Consider the following 16,047-nt stretch of genomic DNA (forward strand, 5'->3'; position numbering starts at 1 on the left):
GACTCACCGCGACCCGATAGCGAGCGAATACGTTCGCCCCATGCTATGACATCATCGCCTAGTCGTTCACGTGTATAGTCACGCGAACGGTGGCGCGCTCGAACGATCCGTGTTCGTCCATACCGGTGTCCCGCTCTAAGCCTCGCGCGACGGTCGCGCGAAGCGGGCCGGCGCACGCGCGAAGCGTTCGTGCGTGTTGGTCGCCGATCCCAAGCCAAAGAGAGAGCGCCTCCGACCTTTTTCTCCCAAGTGACCCCGCGTTAGCATCGCGACACTAGCGCCATCTCTCGCAACGCGTCGCAACCACCTTAGCCACGCAGAGAAGCCGGACTACAGGAGACATGCGGGGAAAACAACATCAGGGGACGCGTGAGAGTCGCGCATCCCCACATCCCCCCAACCTTAAATCACTACACATACGCCGGCGAAACATGTCACAAGGCCTATCAACGCGCGCGTCGCGAACAAAAGTTAGTACATGCGACAGTGGCGCCGCCGAGTAAATGTCCACGCGTTATCCACAACATGCGAGCCGACATTGTCTCTGGGGTGCACCGCTGGCGTCCGTTGGTCACAGCACCACGTCTGCAGATTCGATGGCACGACTCCAGCCCAGGACTTCGGAAACGGCGACGCAGAAGTCGGCACGAGCAAGCATCGCTCGCGCCTTGCTGACGAGAGCCGCACTAGCCGTTGGTGACTGCCGGCTCTTTTCCCAGCCGCCGAGGGTTGCGAGGCGGACATTGGCGGCCGCCGAAGTCGCTGCGCCGAATTGACCACAGGCATCTCCAAAGCCTGGGGTAGCTCGATTGTAGTCCGGGGCAGCAGCGCTGACGATGTGCAGGTGACAGCAAACCAGGGGTGACTCCGCTCACGCTGCGTACACTCAACGCACTCGACAAACACTAAAGTAGTGCAAGGGAGATGAATTCGGCATACGCATCGCCCACGTGGTACGATGTTCAATTCGGCTAGCCAAAATTCCGGGCGGCATTTCAGATGCTAAGTTCACGTGAACAAAGCTTACTTTCTTGAGTCGAACGAGTAATTTCAATTCGTGCGAGGCGAGCTAATGAAAGAAGCAATGTGCGACACCTCAACACCACGGTCCACCAGGTTGTGTCCCTCAACGTGCGACAGACGGCTTTGTTAAGCCTTAGGCCTAATGCGTCGCTACTTTGACAACAACCGGCATCCAAAAAAAAAAAACAACACCACCCAAAATGGGCACAAGAACAGGCAGCCGCGAGGAGACGTTAGCTCTGTGAGGTGGTCCTACTCCGCTCGGTACACACAGCATCCGAGTTGACGGCGCCCACCGTCCCAGACGGTGTCGGAGCGCTCGGTGCCAGGCCGCAATACCAGTCAGCCCGTAGCGGCACCCATGGCCCGCGGCCACCCGGCTCCCTGAGCCTCGACTTCCGAAGTCAAAGATATAGAAGAAGCTATTTACATAAGAAATTCGGACCACCCACGAGGCTTCCGTACTCACTCGCTTCAGGCTTGCCAATGCTCCGCGGGCGCTAGGCCTCGCTCTCCCAGGATGCACACCACGTGGCTCTCGTACTGACGAGTGTACTTCAAAACACTCGCGAAAAGGCTTAGCATGTCGAAAAGTTCAAACACGCTACAGCAACCGTCGCCTCGCTCAAGAAAGCACACCGCCGACACTAGCGATCAAAATCCACGCTAGGACTACGCTTTGGTTGAAACATTTCGAACCGAGCAAAGATGTTAAAATTATCGTCCGATGCCCCAAGAGCCCCACGTTGGGCAGCCAGATGTGGGGTCTCACATGTGCTCTTGGGACAAAGGAACGACACATAGTAGTGCAAACAATCAAAAGGGCATTTATTGCACCTTTCATACACTAATACGTGGCGCGCTCGAACGATCCGTGTTCGTCCATACCGGTGTCCCGCTCTAAGCCTCGCGCGACGGTCGCGCGAAGCGGGCCGGCGCACGCGCGAAGCGTTCGTGCGTGTTGGTCGCCGATCCCCAGCCAAAGAGAGAGCGCCTCCGACCTTTTTCCCCCAAGTGACCCCGCCGTTCGGTGGTGCCAGCATCGCGACACTACGCAGCATCGCGACACTAGCGCAATCTCTCGCAACGCGCCGCAACCACCACCGGGCTTAGCCACGCAGAGAAGCCGGACTACAGGAGACATGCGGGGAAAACATCATGGGACGCGTGAGAATCGCGCATCCCCACATCATATAGCATATCCCCGCATTCGCAAACAGCACAAATGAGAACTGCAGAATTTACCTTCACAGAAAGGAAACATCTTTTTTTTTAATGAGCTTTGTGTGTACGCTCGACTCTCTCGCGTCCGACATGGGGTGAATATATTCGTATCGATATCCTGTCGCAGCGAGTCGAACTTGATTTGTCAGCGCCGATTGCATGTTCCATTGGTTGTAATTTGGCTAGCGTTCTGGTTCACGCTTTCCCAGGAACAGACCAGAAGTGGTATGTTATATACACAAGTTGTCACATAATCTTAAGAACGTGGCAAACAGGTGTAATGTGACGGTCGTGTTCTCCGCACCACGCAAACTTGCTCATCTCTACGCATGCATTCCGGGAAAGAAAATCATGCAAGGCTGTGGAAAGAAGCACGTAAAGACATTTATGGAGTATGCAATCGGGGTGGTGTACGAGATACCCGTCTTGTGGGAGGTATTAACGCGGGGCAGACCGGTAGGTGCGTGAACGACTGGGCCCGAGAGCACACCGCGTCACTAAAAAAACAAGAAAAATCTGCATCTGCCCCGCGCACTGCAAAAGCTGCAAGTGCATGTCATTGTTTGGCAAGATAAAAATATTAGGTCGAAGCAGGGACACTGTGGCATGTGAGCTCTTGGAGACCTTATTTATCAAGCTGAGGGGTAGCGACTGCGTTAATGACACATCTGTTAGCTTAAGGAAGGGAGAAGCCAGGTTGCTGGAAACACTGAGTTGACAAGGTCTTTACGTCTGGTGAAGGACTGGGGAAACTGTTTCGTTTTGAGTGCTCCTGTGATGTTAGTGGCGCGCATGTGCAGACCTTGCATTCTCATTTCATAATTTCACCTTTCCCGAGAGGCATCAGTGGTTAGTGAGTGCATGTGGTGTTCAGTCTTGTCCATGTCATTTTTGCGCTCTTTTAATTTCACTATATACCATGAACCAACCAGCGCAGCAACAAGCCATATGAAACAACAGTTCAACAACACTGTTAGTACACTGCTTAAAACTACATTAGCTTCTCACTAGTGTAGGGAGCAAACAGAATAAATGATGCATCGTGTTGCTTGGAAAGGGCATAAATATTACTTAAATAATGGGCAAACTGTTATATAAAAGTTCACTTGGCAAAGCAAGTTTTCATACAAATGAAATTAGTCACCCATAAAAGTTGAGTCAGCTATTATGCTAGTATTAATAGAACCAAAAAAAAAAAACAAAAAAACAAAAACGGGATAAATGCATTAAAACAATGAGTGAAAGAAGAAAGAACTGAGAACACTGATCTGTTTTGGTGAGCAATGTAGAGGTCTTTGAGAAATAACCCCGGTATTCAGAAATGCATCTTAAGTTGAAGCCCATGCTTGACTTTATTTAAGTGATGCCTAGCGTGAACGTGCCCACGACGCTCATTGCGTTTCCTCCGGCGCATTCACGATAGGCATCATTTAAATCAAGTCAAGCATGGTCTTCAATTTAAAATGCATTTCTGAATATGGAAACAAGCATCCAAAGAACCTTAGGTTCGAAGGTGCCTTGCAGCTTCATTGACTGCGAGTTAAGTTAATGTTCTGAAGAGCGAGGCGCGAAGACGACGATGGACAAAGTGGGAGAAAATACGCATACATAGAGGAGCTTGATGAGGGCGAGTTGGTGTAACATACTTAAAGAAAAACAGCGCAAGAGAGATGAGGACGAAGAGAAGACAGGTACCACACATACATACTTTGTCCGTCGTCATCTCCGCGCCTCGCTCTTCAGAATATGCTCAACCAACACGCCCAGTCCTACATTCTTACTTAATTTAACGTTTCCTTGCATTTCGTGCTCGGAAGACTTTCACAGCTAGGAGGGTGCACGTGTGCATGTCTGTTCTTGTTCTGATGATCTAGCTGACATCTCATGCGTGGTACAGAAGCGCTTCCTGTCTCTCACATTTCATTTGACCATACTCTGATTTAACCAACTAGCTGTCTACCAAGCTGATGAAACACACGCATCTTCTTATCTATCTACATCCTGTGGTTCCCAAATACTGGGACATAATGGTGAGTGCTTTGCCAGATACTCGCCTCGTAGCAGCTGGGAGGCAGGATTGTCAAGGACGCCAATGTGCAGTGGCATAAAGATGGCACCCCGCAGGGGGTCAGATTTGGGTGACTCAGGCAACACAAATGGGTCACTCGGAATGGGTACTAACTGCAGTCCTTGGCTGTTTGCTTTGCGTGCCCAGCCCAGCACCTGCGTGCACAGAAGCCAAGCGGTAAACGTCACTGACTCTGGCAGGAGGAGAAAATTGGGCCATTAGCACAAGATGGGCAATGGGCATATGAGAAAGGGATATTTTTGTTTCAAATGACAATTTGTCCGTGTTGTCTATGCCATGATGCCAATAATCAGGAAGGTATCAGTGACAGAGAAGCCCGGTGATGACTAGAACAAGGTGAATATGACGCACCAGTGGCTACAGTCTACTCCAAAGCCTAATTCGGGCTTTCTGGCACAGATATGTTCAGCTCGCACAAAGGAGGGGTGCGGAAGGGGTTAGGAGGAACGGATGAGGTAACGTGGATGACGGCATGTTAGGATTGGTCCAACAAGTCCAGCAGGTATGAGCTACCATGGCGCTGTTCTATGTGGTGTTGGATGGTATTTTCAGGTAAGTGTGAGGGTTTGGGAAGCATTGTTATGAGAGCTAAAGGGGTTGGGACAGAGAGGATCTTTCGGCGGAGACACCAGAAACCTATTGCTCTAGGGGAGGGCACTGAAAGTTCTGAAAGCAATGTCGTGTGTGCCGTAATGCACCAGGGCATGTGCGAATAGCCACTTGAAGCACCTCCCTCTGAACTAAATGGTTAGGGGTTAGTGTAATAAACATTTAAATTTCTAGCTCCAGCTGTGGACGCTTTCCTACATGGCAGCTACACAGTGGTATTTGCTGTAAGTCATAACGGAAATGTCTTTTGGCAATTCAGTGGATCACTAGTAAAGAAGGTTATGCCAAGTTCTGAATTACTGTGCAGATAACATAATAGCATTTAAAACTGTGAGAAAAGTGGATAAGAGGCAGCCTGCCACAGCAAATAGCTCAAATCAGAGAGAGAAAACTCTTTAATGTAATGCAGAGTTCAAATCAGATCTTGTCTATTAGTTTCAGCAGCAAGTGGTCCACAAGCGAAAATATACAGATGGGAGTCCTTGAGTCAAGGCCCTTTCTACTGTGATGTTTGGTTAAAGTATATAAAGAAAGGGGGAATAAGCAAACTATGACAAAATTAAGCATGATAATTAATTACTATGTTTTGGCACAAGAGTTGCATTGCCATCTTGTCAGTGCCACGAAGATAACACGAACGGGGAAAAAAAAATTTGTGCAGGTAGTCATTGTTGCATCAAATCTAACTTGCAACATATATAGCATGAAGCCAGCTTCCCACTACTGAAACTATCAGCATTTCATGCCCTCTTGTTATAAAATGGCATCTTAGCGAGACTTCTGCAACAAAAAAAGTTGCAGTGGCTTAGCTCGGCTATGCCAGGATATACGTAGCGTTAGCAAAGGTTCAGCTGATTATTCTTAGCTTTCCTGGTTGTCTACTATGCTCAACCGCTAATTGCCAGGCAACTACTTCGGGATCCGATCAGTCAAGCTTCTCCGTTCTTCTGCGCTGTTGAGCAGCATTTGCGCTCTCCTTCTCCATGGCTATACCACACTGGCAAACGCCAGTCAGAAGCGCAGCGGCTCCAGCGCAGTGTCAGACGGCGACTGCACAGCGAGCGCGCGCCGGCGCCAGTGCGTCTACCACGGCTACAACGTCACTCCTCTGGAATGCGCAGACCGGCGGCGGCGGAGTGCGCGAGAGGTGCCGGCTCCGGTGGCTCCGGTGCGCAAGCCGTGTGACATCACTGATCCTTGCGTATGCGCAGCACGGCTCTTGATGTGCCGTGCGAAACGGGCTTGGCTAGGCCAGTGTAGCTAACGCTACAAAAATGTTTGTAATGCTGTTAAGCGGGTTAGCTGGTAGTTATATGCTCAACTCATATCGACCCATAACACCACCTGTGTTTGTGGTGTATGCGTCTTCCCTCTGCATCTCGTTTCAGTTGCGCTGGTTATATGATTCAAGAAAAAAAAAAAGTTTGACTCACCAGATCAGCAATTATGTAACCGGTAGCAACCATCCACTCAACAATGATCTCGAATGCTTCTCCTGGCTGGAATATGGTGTGGTACTGTGCCTGACCCCATTCAGGCCGGTCACTGCGACCACCAACATCGATGTCGACATTGACATTCCGGAACTCCAGCTCTGTATCAGGCAGGCAAGCAGCAGAGCATGTAACAGCAAAGAAAATGTTGCAGTTTCCTCCGAAAGGTGAAGCATCGATTGTGATTGCAAATTATTAGACAGCTATACGAAGTAAAGTTCATGTGTCAAACAAAGTTATGACTTAGTCATTAATAAAGAATAAATCTTTCTGTATCCACAGCATGAGTTGACCTAAAGAAGAGAAATGTTAAACACAAAAGCTGATCTTTAGCTGTCTGTGAATAATTTTTCATCTTGAGCACTCGATGCAAAGTACATCTGCTCACACGTTGCATATGATGCAATGTAACTGAATGAAAGTGCATGTGTGTGTGTGTGTGTGCACGTGCGTGCGTGTGTGAGTGTGTGTGTGTATATGAACGAGAAGAAAGGGAGCCAAGGGGCCCAATTATTATTAATCATATCATAAGAAGCCAACAAACAATGACATTTAACAATTATACATTTCCCCTGATTAAAAAGAAAGATGGTACATGGCAATTTTGACAAAAAGCTTTGACAGAATAAAATAAGCAGCAGTAATGATGGCGGTGAGGAAATGATGGTGGGGAATGTTTCAAGAAATGAAGCATTCCATTATGAAAGGATGTTCGGATAAAATACATTTTGTCTGTAAAGATTAAAACGCACATTTTTTGTGTCATGAGGTCGTCTGGCCATGGCAAAAGCCCAGGCTTCTGCCTGAGCCAAAGCTTGAAACCTGCAACTTTGTCCTTGGTACGGTAAATTACATTGCTGTGGGTCAGAGCACAAGGTGCATAGTAGTCTCAAACAGACAAACTCCCACGAAAAGAACTGATGTACCAGAAAAACAGAGCTGTAATAGTACATAAGTTGGGTTGTGGATACTGGAAACACGGAAGAAGGTTTTTCTCACTTTTGCCAATATCAATTTCGGTGCTGTCCAGCTCGCCTGCACTTCCACTGTGTTCATTCTGAGGCAGCAGCTCCACTTCGATCCACTCGTGTTGGTAAGCATCCAGATCTACCTCATAATTTTCTGAAACCAGCAAAGATATGTGTTCAGAATATTCAGTCATTGCCATTATTTTTCAGATTCTGCCAGGCCTCTCACTGACAAGAGGGGCAGAAAAAGTGGGGGACAACGAATTAAAAAAATGTGCTATGAAAGATAACTTCAAATGAATAACAAAATATCAATGCGCAGTTGCTTTATATTTGCTGCTTCTTGGTCAAAATGCAATTATGTAGCATGTTTATTTACCCACAAGAGCAAACAATTCATTATGTTGTGCCAATGACATGAAGGTACATACCCACAGATACTCAGAGCAACGTTATTAATGTACAGTGGAATCTCGTTGATACGATTCTGCATAATGCGTCTTCAGGAATAATACGTACAGTGGAATTTCGCTTATACGATTCTGCATAATACGTCTTCAGGAATAATGTTTCTCTTTCTTTTTCCGGGAAACATCCCATAGCAGCAATGTATTTTTATGCGGCTATTGCGAACGCGTTTTCATCTGAAAGTGCATAATAAGACTGCAAAAGTGGGCTTTTACTCACATTTCTAAATGTCATAACTTTATATTCCACTGTATTACCTTAAACAGCATTCCACCGACCCACAAACAATGTGCCGAGCCCCAGCCACGCTGAAAGAAGAACCCACACGGCACTGCCACCGGCGGTGAAAACGCTGCTGCGGCAGCGCGGGCACACTGACTGGCGGTGTGCCGGTGCTCAGATGAGTGAGGAAACGGCGGCTTGATTTTTAACTTCCAGAATAACTTTTTTTAACGGATACTGAAATGAAGAAAGTTCAGCGCAAACTGTCGAGCTATTTCAATGTTGCTGAATAAAAGTGCATTGGCTACGGTTCGCGTGGTGTCGAGTGATACTGCTCTGCATAACGTGTTATACGGAGCACTATCATTCCACGCCACTCAAACCTTTGCTATAGAGTTCCATCACCGAGTATGCCTATTCTCAGACTTTTTAGCTTGCTTTGGATAATAGTACGATTGTTGGATGACCCATTGTATTTTCCGGTTCCTGTGAAGATAGTATCAATGAGATTCCACTGTATAAACTTATTTTGGATAACATTTTGCAAAACGTCTTGGTGACCTCACAGCATGATAAGCCTGTAATACAACCTTATTAAATTGAAATGTGGATCCAAAAACAAATGCAGAAATGAATAGAAGTGGCAAGACTGCAAAAAAAAAAAAAATGCAGAAGGCAGCTGCGCAAGTTTAAATAGAAGGTGTACGAATGAGACAATGTTTTGCATCCTGACCTTTGGTATTCTTGTCCGGGAAAGAGTAAATGTAAAAGCCATTGATGAACGGATGGTTTACATCTCCAGATGCATGGCAAATGTAGGACTCTTCTACCAGTTTCTGCGGGGACAAAGGGCAAGTGTTCAGCTAACAGGCATTGCCTTTCCTTACCCAAGTACAAGCTATACCTCTAATATTGCTCATTGGTGCAGAACTTGGCACATGGAACTTAACACTAATAAATTCAAAGTTTTGTGTCTTTCACGCACTAACGGACCCTCTGCTACCTATACCCTAAATAGCGCTACTCTAGAATCTGTTAGTTCTTATAAATACTTGGAAATTCATATCACATCTGATCTAAGCTGGAAACATCACATTAACCATGTTATTAACAATGGTAACCGTAAGCAGTACCTACGACGTAACTTTAGTAGAGCTCCTGCAAGTGTGGAACTAACAATGTATAAAACACTAGTGCGGTCAAAACTTGAATACGCATGCTCCATTTGGGACCCCTTTCAATCGCGCTTACCTTTTCTCTTGAAATGATACAGAATAACACAGTACGTTTTATATTATCCAACTACAATCGCACTAGCAGTATCACGTCGATGAAACGCACCCTTTGCTTGCAGTCACTTGTTTCATGTTGCAAAGCATATCGCCTTACACTTTTCCGTAAGATATACCATCATCCAGTTTTGAAAACCCAGTTCTTTCCGACCCCATCTTATCGTTCTGACCACTTAGATCACCACCATAAGGTACACGTTACTACTTGCCACACTAACACTCTTTTTTATTCTTTCGTCCCACATGCGTCCAGTGACTGGAACCACCTTCTCTCCTATATCGTTTCCATTTCGGACCACAATCTATTTTGTGCAACCATATAAAATTATTTATTTTATGACGCATGAAGTGTGTGTGCGTTTTTTTTTTAAACGCGGTTCTTTGTATTCTATCTTCATTCCTACTTTTTGTTGTATTAGCCTAAAATTGTCTCGTCCTGTGTATTGTAGATGTTATTAGTATTGCACATATTCTTACATTTGGTATTTTGTTTATTATTTATGTACCCCATTCCCCTCTGTAAAGCTCTGTGTGCTTGAGGGTAAAATAAATAAATAAATAGATAAATAAATACATAAATAAATACAATCTAGAACAAGTCAGCTACCTTATATGGGGTAGCTAGGAAAGAGGTAAAGAATTTCAGTAGATAGCTTGTCAACTTTTTGGGCTTAACTTCCTCTATTCGCGGATAGCTTGTCAACTTTTGGGGCTTAACTTCCTCTATTCGTGTCATGCAAGCTAACCAACAACCAAGCGAGCAAGATGTGGGAGGAGAGAGAAGGCAAAGATTTTTTCCATGGCCCAAGTACGGGACGTGCCAGTGTTGCCAGTGCAACCTGGCTAGGAATATAGAATCCTGTTGACCTTGCGGTGCCCCTTTCATACTAAGTGGCATGCTTGAAGTTATGTGCTATCGCTGGTCCCTACTTCCCATTAGCAGGCAAACAGCAGTCACAGCTGCCACTGTATCCCCAGCTGGAAAGCTGGAAAACCCTCTTCATTGAGTGTGTCCTTTTCAAGGAATCCCTTGGTGGTGTTTTTAATAGCTAGCTGACCGGCTCGAAGTCTTAGCAGCAAATGTAATAAATGCTTTATTTTTTAGCACTGTTGCCGTCTCTTGTGTCCTCGAGCGTGAACTCAACCGTGGTTGCTTAGTAGGAGTGTGGCAACAAGAGTGAGGTATCAGTCAAGCAGATGGTGTTGGCATCTGCTTTTTATATAGCTAGCAGTGCAGTTCTTGCAGAAGCCCGAATGGGAAAGCTCAACAAAACAAGGATCATGCTCACGCTAAGCCTGCTGGCTATTATGGTGCCGAGAAAATCCATATGCTTGATATTCCTGATGATGTGTGGTGTTTTATGGCACAAGGGCCAGGGGTATGGCCAAAGAGCGCCATGACAAATGGTACTGTTATCAATGAGCTATAAATGACGTGGACAATGAATTCCCCAAGGCAGATGTGACATGGCTGTAAAAGGGCCTAAAACTGTCGCTGTAAATCGCATAAAACATATACAATTAAACCTGGATATAACGAAATTGACAAATTCCCGAAAAACTTCATTATAAAGAGGATTTCGTTATATGTAGTTTCATCACGAAAATTCGAAAAAGAAACGCTTACCGTATTTACTCGATTCTTACCGCTTACCGATGACGTCATAGCATTGTATAAGGCCCGTTCACAGTCCGACGTTATCGGCGCTCGGGCCAGCTTCGTTTGCGGCCAGTCACGCTACGCCAGTTGTGCTACACCAGCCGAAACACCATCTCCTCTATACTCCGACGCGTGCGCCGTCGGCCGTTTTCTTCGGAGCATGCGCAGAACGATCCCAAGCCCGCGCGCCGCTTTGAACGGCTGTCTGTGACCATCGGCGAAGTGGCGTGGGCGCCTTTATTTCTTCACGTGAAAGGGCATTGTGGGTCGGCGCAGTCGGCACACCAACGCGCTGCTAATGGGTCAGGAGCCAATTTGGCACCGGGTCCGTCGGGGCGCGTCGAAAGCCGCCGGTTACGTCGTTTTCGCCACATGACGTAGAGTGCGTACGCGCTCGCGTTACTTCGGACTATAAACGACCCTATAGTGTCACCTAATGTCAGGTTAGTGAAGTGAAGTGCAGAGACTTGCACAGTAACCAAAGAGTGACGCTGCCAGCGCGTTGAAAAAAAGAAAAAAAAAAAAAGAACGTTTTTTTATTTGGCAACATCAACTGGAAAAGGAGAGTGCCGGCTTGGCGGGCTAGGCCAGCTGCAGCAAGTGGTGGGATCAGGTTTCAATGAAGGGAGGGGAAAGGTCACGGCCGCGGCGGCAAGATCGCCAGGTCGAGGGATGCAGGCGCGCTCTCGCCTCGCAGTCGCCGTGAATTCGAGCGTGTCAAGCACGACGCCGCCGCTTCGCGGCATCGCGCTTGGCGCGCGAAGGTGCTTTCGGTTGATGCTCGTGCAATAATGACAAAATTTTGGCCGAAATCTCTAGGTTGTCGGCGGGGAAAATTCGTTATTTCGAGGGGGTCTCCCGCTGCCACTGCGCTACGTAGAGGTCTCAAATACATGTGCTTATATGGAGTAACGGTGGGGAATAGAAAAACTTCGTTATATGGAGGTTCGTTATAAGCAGGTTTAACTGTAGATACTAAAATAATGACATTGACTAGTTAGTGATGTGGGCTATGGCAATTGGGTTTCGTTAAAAACGTATGATGTAACAAATATAGCAGTGACACTAGCGGGCTATTATCACATGCTAAAAATTATCTGGCCAAATGATTTTCAGGGTGTCTGTTTCACTGAAGAATTTTAAGACTGTTTTCAGGTTAGAAAGCGGTTCATAGCTAAGAAAATATGCCGGGTGAAGGGGTATGTTTTCGCGATATGCAGAAGGGATATGCTCTGCCACCTGGAGGTGCAAGAAGCTAGACAACTGTGCATGGGGAGGTGTAGTGGTTAGCTAAGCTTTCCGTCCATAGTTTACCATGCTCTAATTCACTAATGCTAGCGATGCTCACTTTATCAGAAATGCGTGCTGTTACCTGAAGCAGTTGGATGGCATCGTGGTCGGAGTGTATGCCTTCCACGTGGTCTCGAACCCATGCCGTAGCTTCGACACTAATGAAAGAGTTTTGAGGGATGCCACCTTGCTTGGGCAGGAAGCAGATGCCATCACTATATGTGCCAGAACAGAATGCTTGCGTCAGGCCCATACAGGTATGATTTCACACAATCTGCATTAAAAATTGCACTAAAACATTGCACACCGGGATTTCATCAAAGTGTCTGTTGGCAAGACTTAGCTATGTACTAAAACTCTGAAAGAAGTTTCCACAATATGGTAAGCTTGTATTTTTGAAGCTGTCAAGTAATGGGTTGTCAAAACATAGGTGGGAGTGCCCTATCATAGCAATTACAAACTACCACTAGCTTTTCTTGTGAAGATATTGCTTTGTGTTTTATTGTTGCTTCAGAGCCTTTCTGGCACTACAGGTATGTCGACATAATGGCAGCGTTAATACACTAACCAAATAAAGCTCTCTCTTGCAAGGATTTCTTGCAAAAAAGTACACTGATAGCTGCGCTGCAAGCATTTGAGGCAGCAAAACTTTCTTGCATGCTCTCAGCTGGCTGGGGCATTTCTTCAGTGATCACTCTAGCTTTGAAGTGTGGCTAAACCCTCACAGACACCCAGTGCTATGCACACCAGCCCGTTTCAATTCTGCATGCTTAACCTTACCTACCTCACTAGCCTAGACACTATAGAGGTTCTGCTATAGAGGTTCTGCTATAGAGTTCTGCTATAGAGGTTCAGCTTCTGCTGCAGACATCATGAAAACATTAGCAATATCACTACGCAATTTGTTAGATCACCAGCAGCAAAGGATAAGGTTGGCACTGTGACGAAAGGCCAAGTTTAGACGTTTGCTTGAATTGGTAGGCTGGATAAAAGGCCTTGTGAGTAACAGTTCTAAACATTGCACTTGGCCTCAGAAATCAAATAATGCACTAATTAGACTAGTACATTTATAGATTTACTAATATTAGGTTTACCAAAATGTTGCTGAAAGGTCAATGTAAATCAGCTGGCATACCACAGTGAGCTCGAAACTTTAAGAGCAAACAAGAAAAAAAGAATAAAAAAGAATAGAAGCAGTATAATAGAAGCAATAGAAGCAAAGCAGTAGACGCAAAAGAAACCTAAGTATAACTACCTGGGATTTTTCATTGCTTCCACAATTTCAGAAGGAGGTGTTACCACAGTCAAGCATTTCACTTCGACATGGGGTCTGAAATAGGAATGAATAAATGCAAATATTAGTAACGTGCTACGTTACCTGTTTAAGATACAATACAATTTGTACTCAAGAGAAGTGAGCCCTGAAGTTATGAAACAAGCAGTCCCTCCCTCTCCCTGCAGCCAAAAGAAAGAAAGAAAGAAAGAGCTGCCCGCCATGACGCAAGCCATAACATTAAGCCATTGAGCATGTTTTTAGTTTATCAGCTAAGCCCAGTTAGTTTTTTAAGATTGGATTACTGTTAGACTAGCACTCAATCATGCAGCAATTGTGCCATATCATTTTCTCTTTCTACAAATTTGCTTAACAGCTTTGTAAACAACTTATGCAGTGGCACTAATTGTTTGAGCCCATTCCTGTACAAGTACCTACTAGAATTTTTGGAACATGGAGAGTTTGCGAAAAGCAGAGGCCTTGCAACACAGGCACGCAATCTGATACTATGAAAGGCACTGTGTTGGCTGCACACAGAAGTGCGCACTGCACCTCTAAATTTATAGATACTTGCTCAGGCTGTAAGGAAGTTAAGCCTTTTAACGGCTTCTGGGCTCCAAAAACTTCTATGAGTGGCTGTAAATGTTAGCCACTACACGACCTGCAGAACGGGTAGCAGTGAACAAGTGGCACCTGCCACTTGAAGGAATGGACATTTTAATCAATTGGTAACTGTTGCTAATACACTAATGCAAATTCTAAGTAATCCAGAATTACAAGCACCTATTGTCTTTTCACAATCCCATCTGTGAAAAATAAGAAAAGCTAAGTAGTGAATCTAGAGGATAATTTATTAATCTTCAATTCTGAATAGTAAGCACCGTCCTTTAGTTAGACAGAATGCAGTTTTGAAAAGAAAAGGTCTTTGTTTACAGGTTCGCAACAGTACAATAAATTTCTTAATGCTCACATACAGGGCCAGACAGCAGCTGTACTGTACCTTGTTTCACTGTGTGTGTCTGCATCTTAGGGACTCCTAGCACATCTAGTAAGTAACATCCTAGCACAACTCATGCAATGCCGAAACATGCGGAAACCGGAAAGACGCGTGTGGAAGACAAGACAATGATTATGGAAAAAAAAAGGTGTACTTGTCCTCTGAGCATTCTCCGGCAACTGACTCTGGTGTGGCTTCCAGGGAGGAGTTGGACCCATCCTTCTGAAAGAGTGTTCAACATTTGAAAAAGCAATCCAGAACCATTGAAAAAAAAAAAAAAGAATCTGGACTCATTAATTTTTTTTCAATAGGCCCAACATTATTTTTCTAAGTAAGCATAAAGTGTTAGATAGGACAGAATACAAATGAGAATTACACAGCACTGTAATCTAAATAAAAAAATTAAGATTAATGCAAAGATAAAACGTAACATGTGATTGAAGAACGAAGCCCTAACGTCATCATAAGATACAGAAAAGCAAAAAATATTGCAGCGGGTTAGCCAAAGGAAATCCTTAAGTCCCACACAAAACAATGATAGCTGGCATGATAATGACAAGGACAATTATGGCATGATGATGATAACAATGACATGAGCACAATAAATATGACAATGGAACAATAGCGTGATGAGAAAAACGGTGGCATGAAGATGCACCATAGCACACCACCAGCACAATAGCTAATATTGGTAATCCGGAACTTTAATTGTGGGTGGGAACAAACAGCTTTCTTTTCAGGGTGACTGCTTCTGCCATTAAAGCATGATGATAGCCAACACAACGATCACATTGTGCTATGACACACTGCTAATCAAGGTGGCACGTTTTGCTTGTGTGTGATGAAAAGTGAGCCTCACCTTGCTGTCAGAGTCCGTGGCTGGTGTCATCTTGCCAACAGGCATCACGTCAGCACGGAGGTGCTCCGTGTGGAGGCTGCGCGGCCGGTCGTGAATGCGGTTGCTGGACACTCTGTCACGGAATGTACTAGCTGTGATTGCGGACACAGGGCCCGACTGTGGAGATGTCGTTAGCGGCGACCCCTGGTGGCTGATGCTCAAACGCATAGGGCCTCCTGAAGCTCGTACCCAGGCCCCAACGGACTGCAGTTCAGGAACAAAGAGTGAGATGAAAGTGAATTTAACAGAGAAGGCATAATTCAGCAGTCTGGAAGACGCACAAGCAGCATTCAGAATGTGCATGAGAGGATCCAGAGTTGATGAGGGTCAAATTACACCACCCTAAATTTTGTACATTGTGGTATCTACACCAAGTTGAAAGGCATTGGGGTTGTGATACCGAAGGTAACTGCTTGATTCGTTATGTACCGATATTGCATCAGCACTAATGTAACACCGTTTTCTTCATGAGTACAAGCCTTGGAAGGCACATGCCATATTCAGAACTGCATGCCGACTATAATGCAAGACTCTCATTGCA

The 16,047-nt window shown here is 45.6% G+C and overlaps 1 protein-coding gene across 1 annotated transcript; it reads right to left on the minus strand.

The window, feature by feature from the left end:
* Positions 1-4,218: 4,218 nt before the first annotated feature.
* Positions 4,219-15,729, minus strand: LOC119441500 (GATOR complex protein Iml1-like). Its single transcript, XM_037706121.2, has 8 exons — positions 15,468-15,729; positions 14,763-14,830; positions 13,594-13,668; positions 12,421-12,553; positions 8,830-8,932; positions 7,438-7,560; positions 6,379-6,539; positions 4,219-4,470 (listed from the first exon to the last, which is right to left on the minus strand). The coding sequence occupies exons 1-8, from the start codon at positions 15,672-15,674 to the stop codon at positions 4,234-4,236; spliced, it is 1,107 nt and encodes a 368-aa protein (XP_037562049.1). The 5' UTR covers positions 15,675-15,729; the 3' UTR covers positions 4,219-4,233.
* Between the last annotated feature and the right edge of the window lie 318 nt (positions 15,730-16,047).

This window comes from Dermacentor silvarum, chromosome 2 (genome assembly GCF_013339745.2).
Source record: "Dermacentor silvarum isolate Dsil-2018 chromosome 2, BIME_Dsil_1.4, whole genome shotgun sequence".
Lineage (NCBI taxonomy): Eukaryota > Metazoa > Arthropoda > Arachnida > Ixodida > Ixodidae > Dermacentor > Dermacentor silvarum.

Excerpts from the sequence above, each read along its gene's own strand:
- LOC119441500 (XM_037706121.2), bottom strand. The coding sequence starts at position 15,674 with ATGCGTTTGAGCATCAGCCACCAGGGGTCGCCGCTAACGACATCTCCA. Across the intron at positions 12,554-13,593 it reads GAAGCAATGAAAAATCCCAG|TGATGGCATCTGCTTCCTGC; the intron begins GTAGTTATACTT and ends TGGCACATATAG. Across the intron at positions 6,540-7,437 it reads CGAAATTGATATTGGCAAAA|AGCTGGAGTTCCGGAATGTC; the intron begins GTGAGAAAAACC and ends TGCCTGATACAG.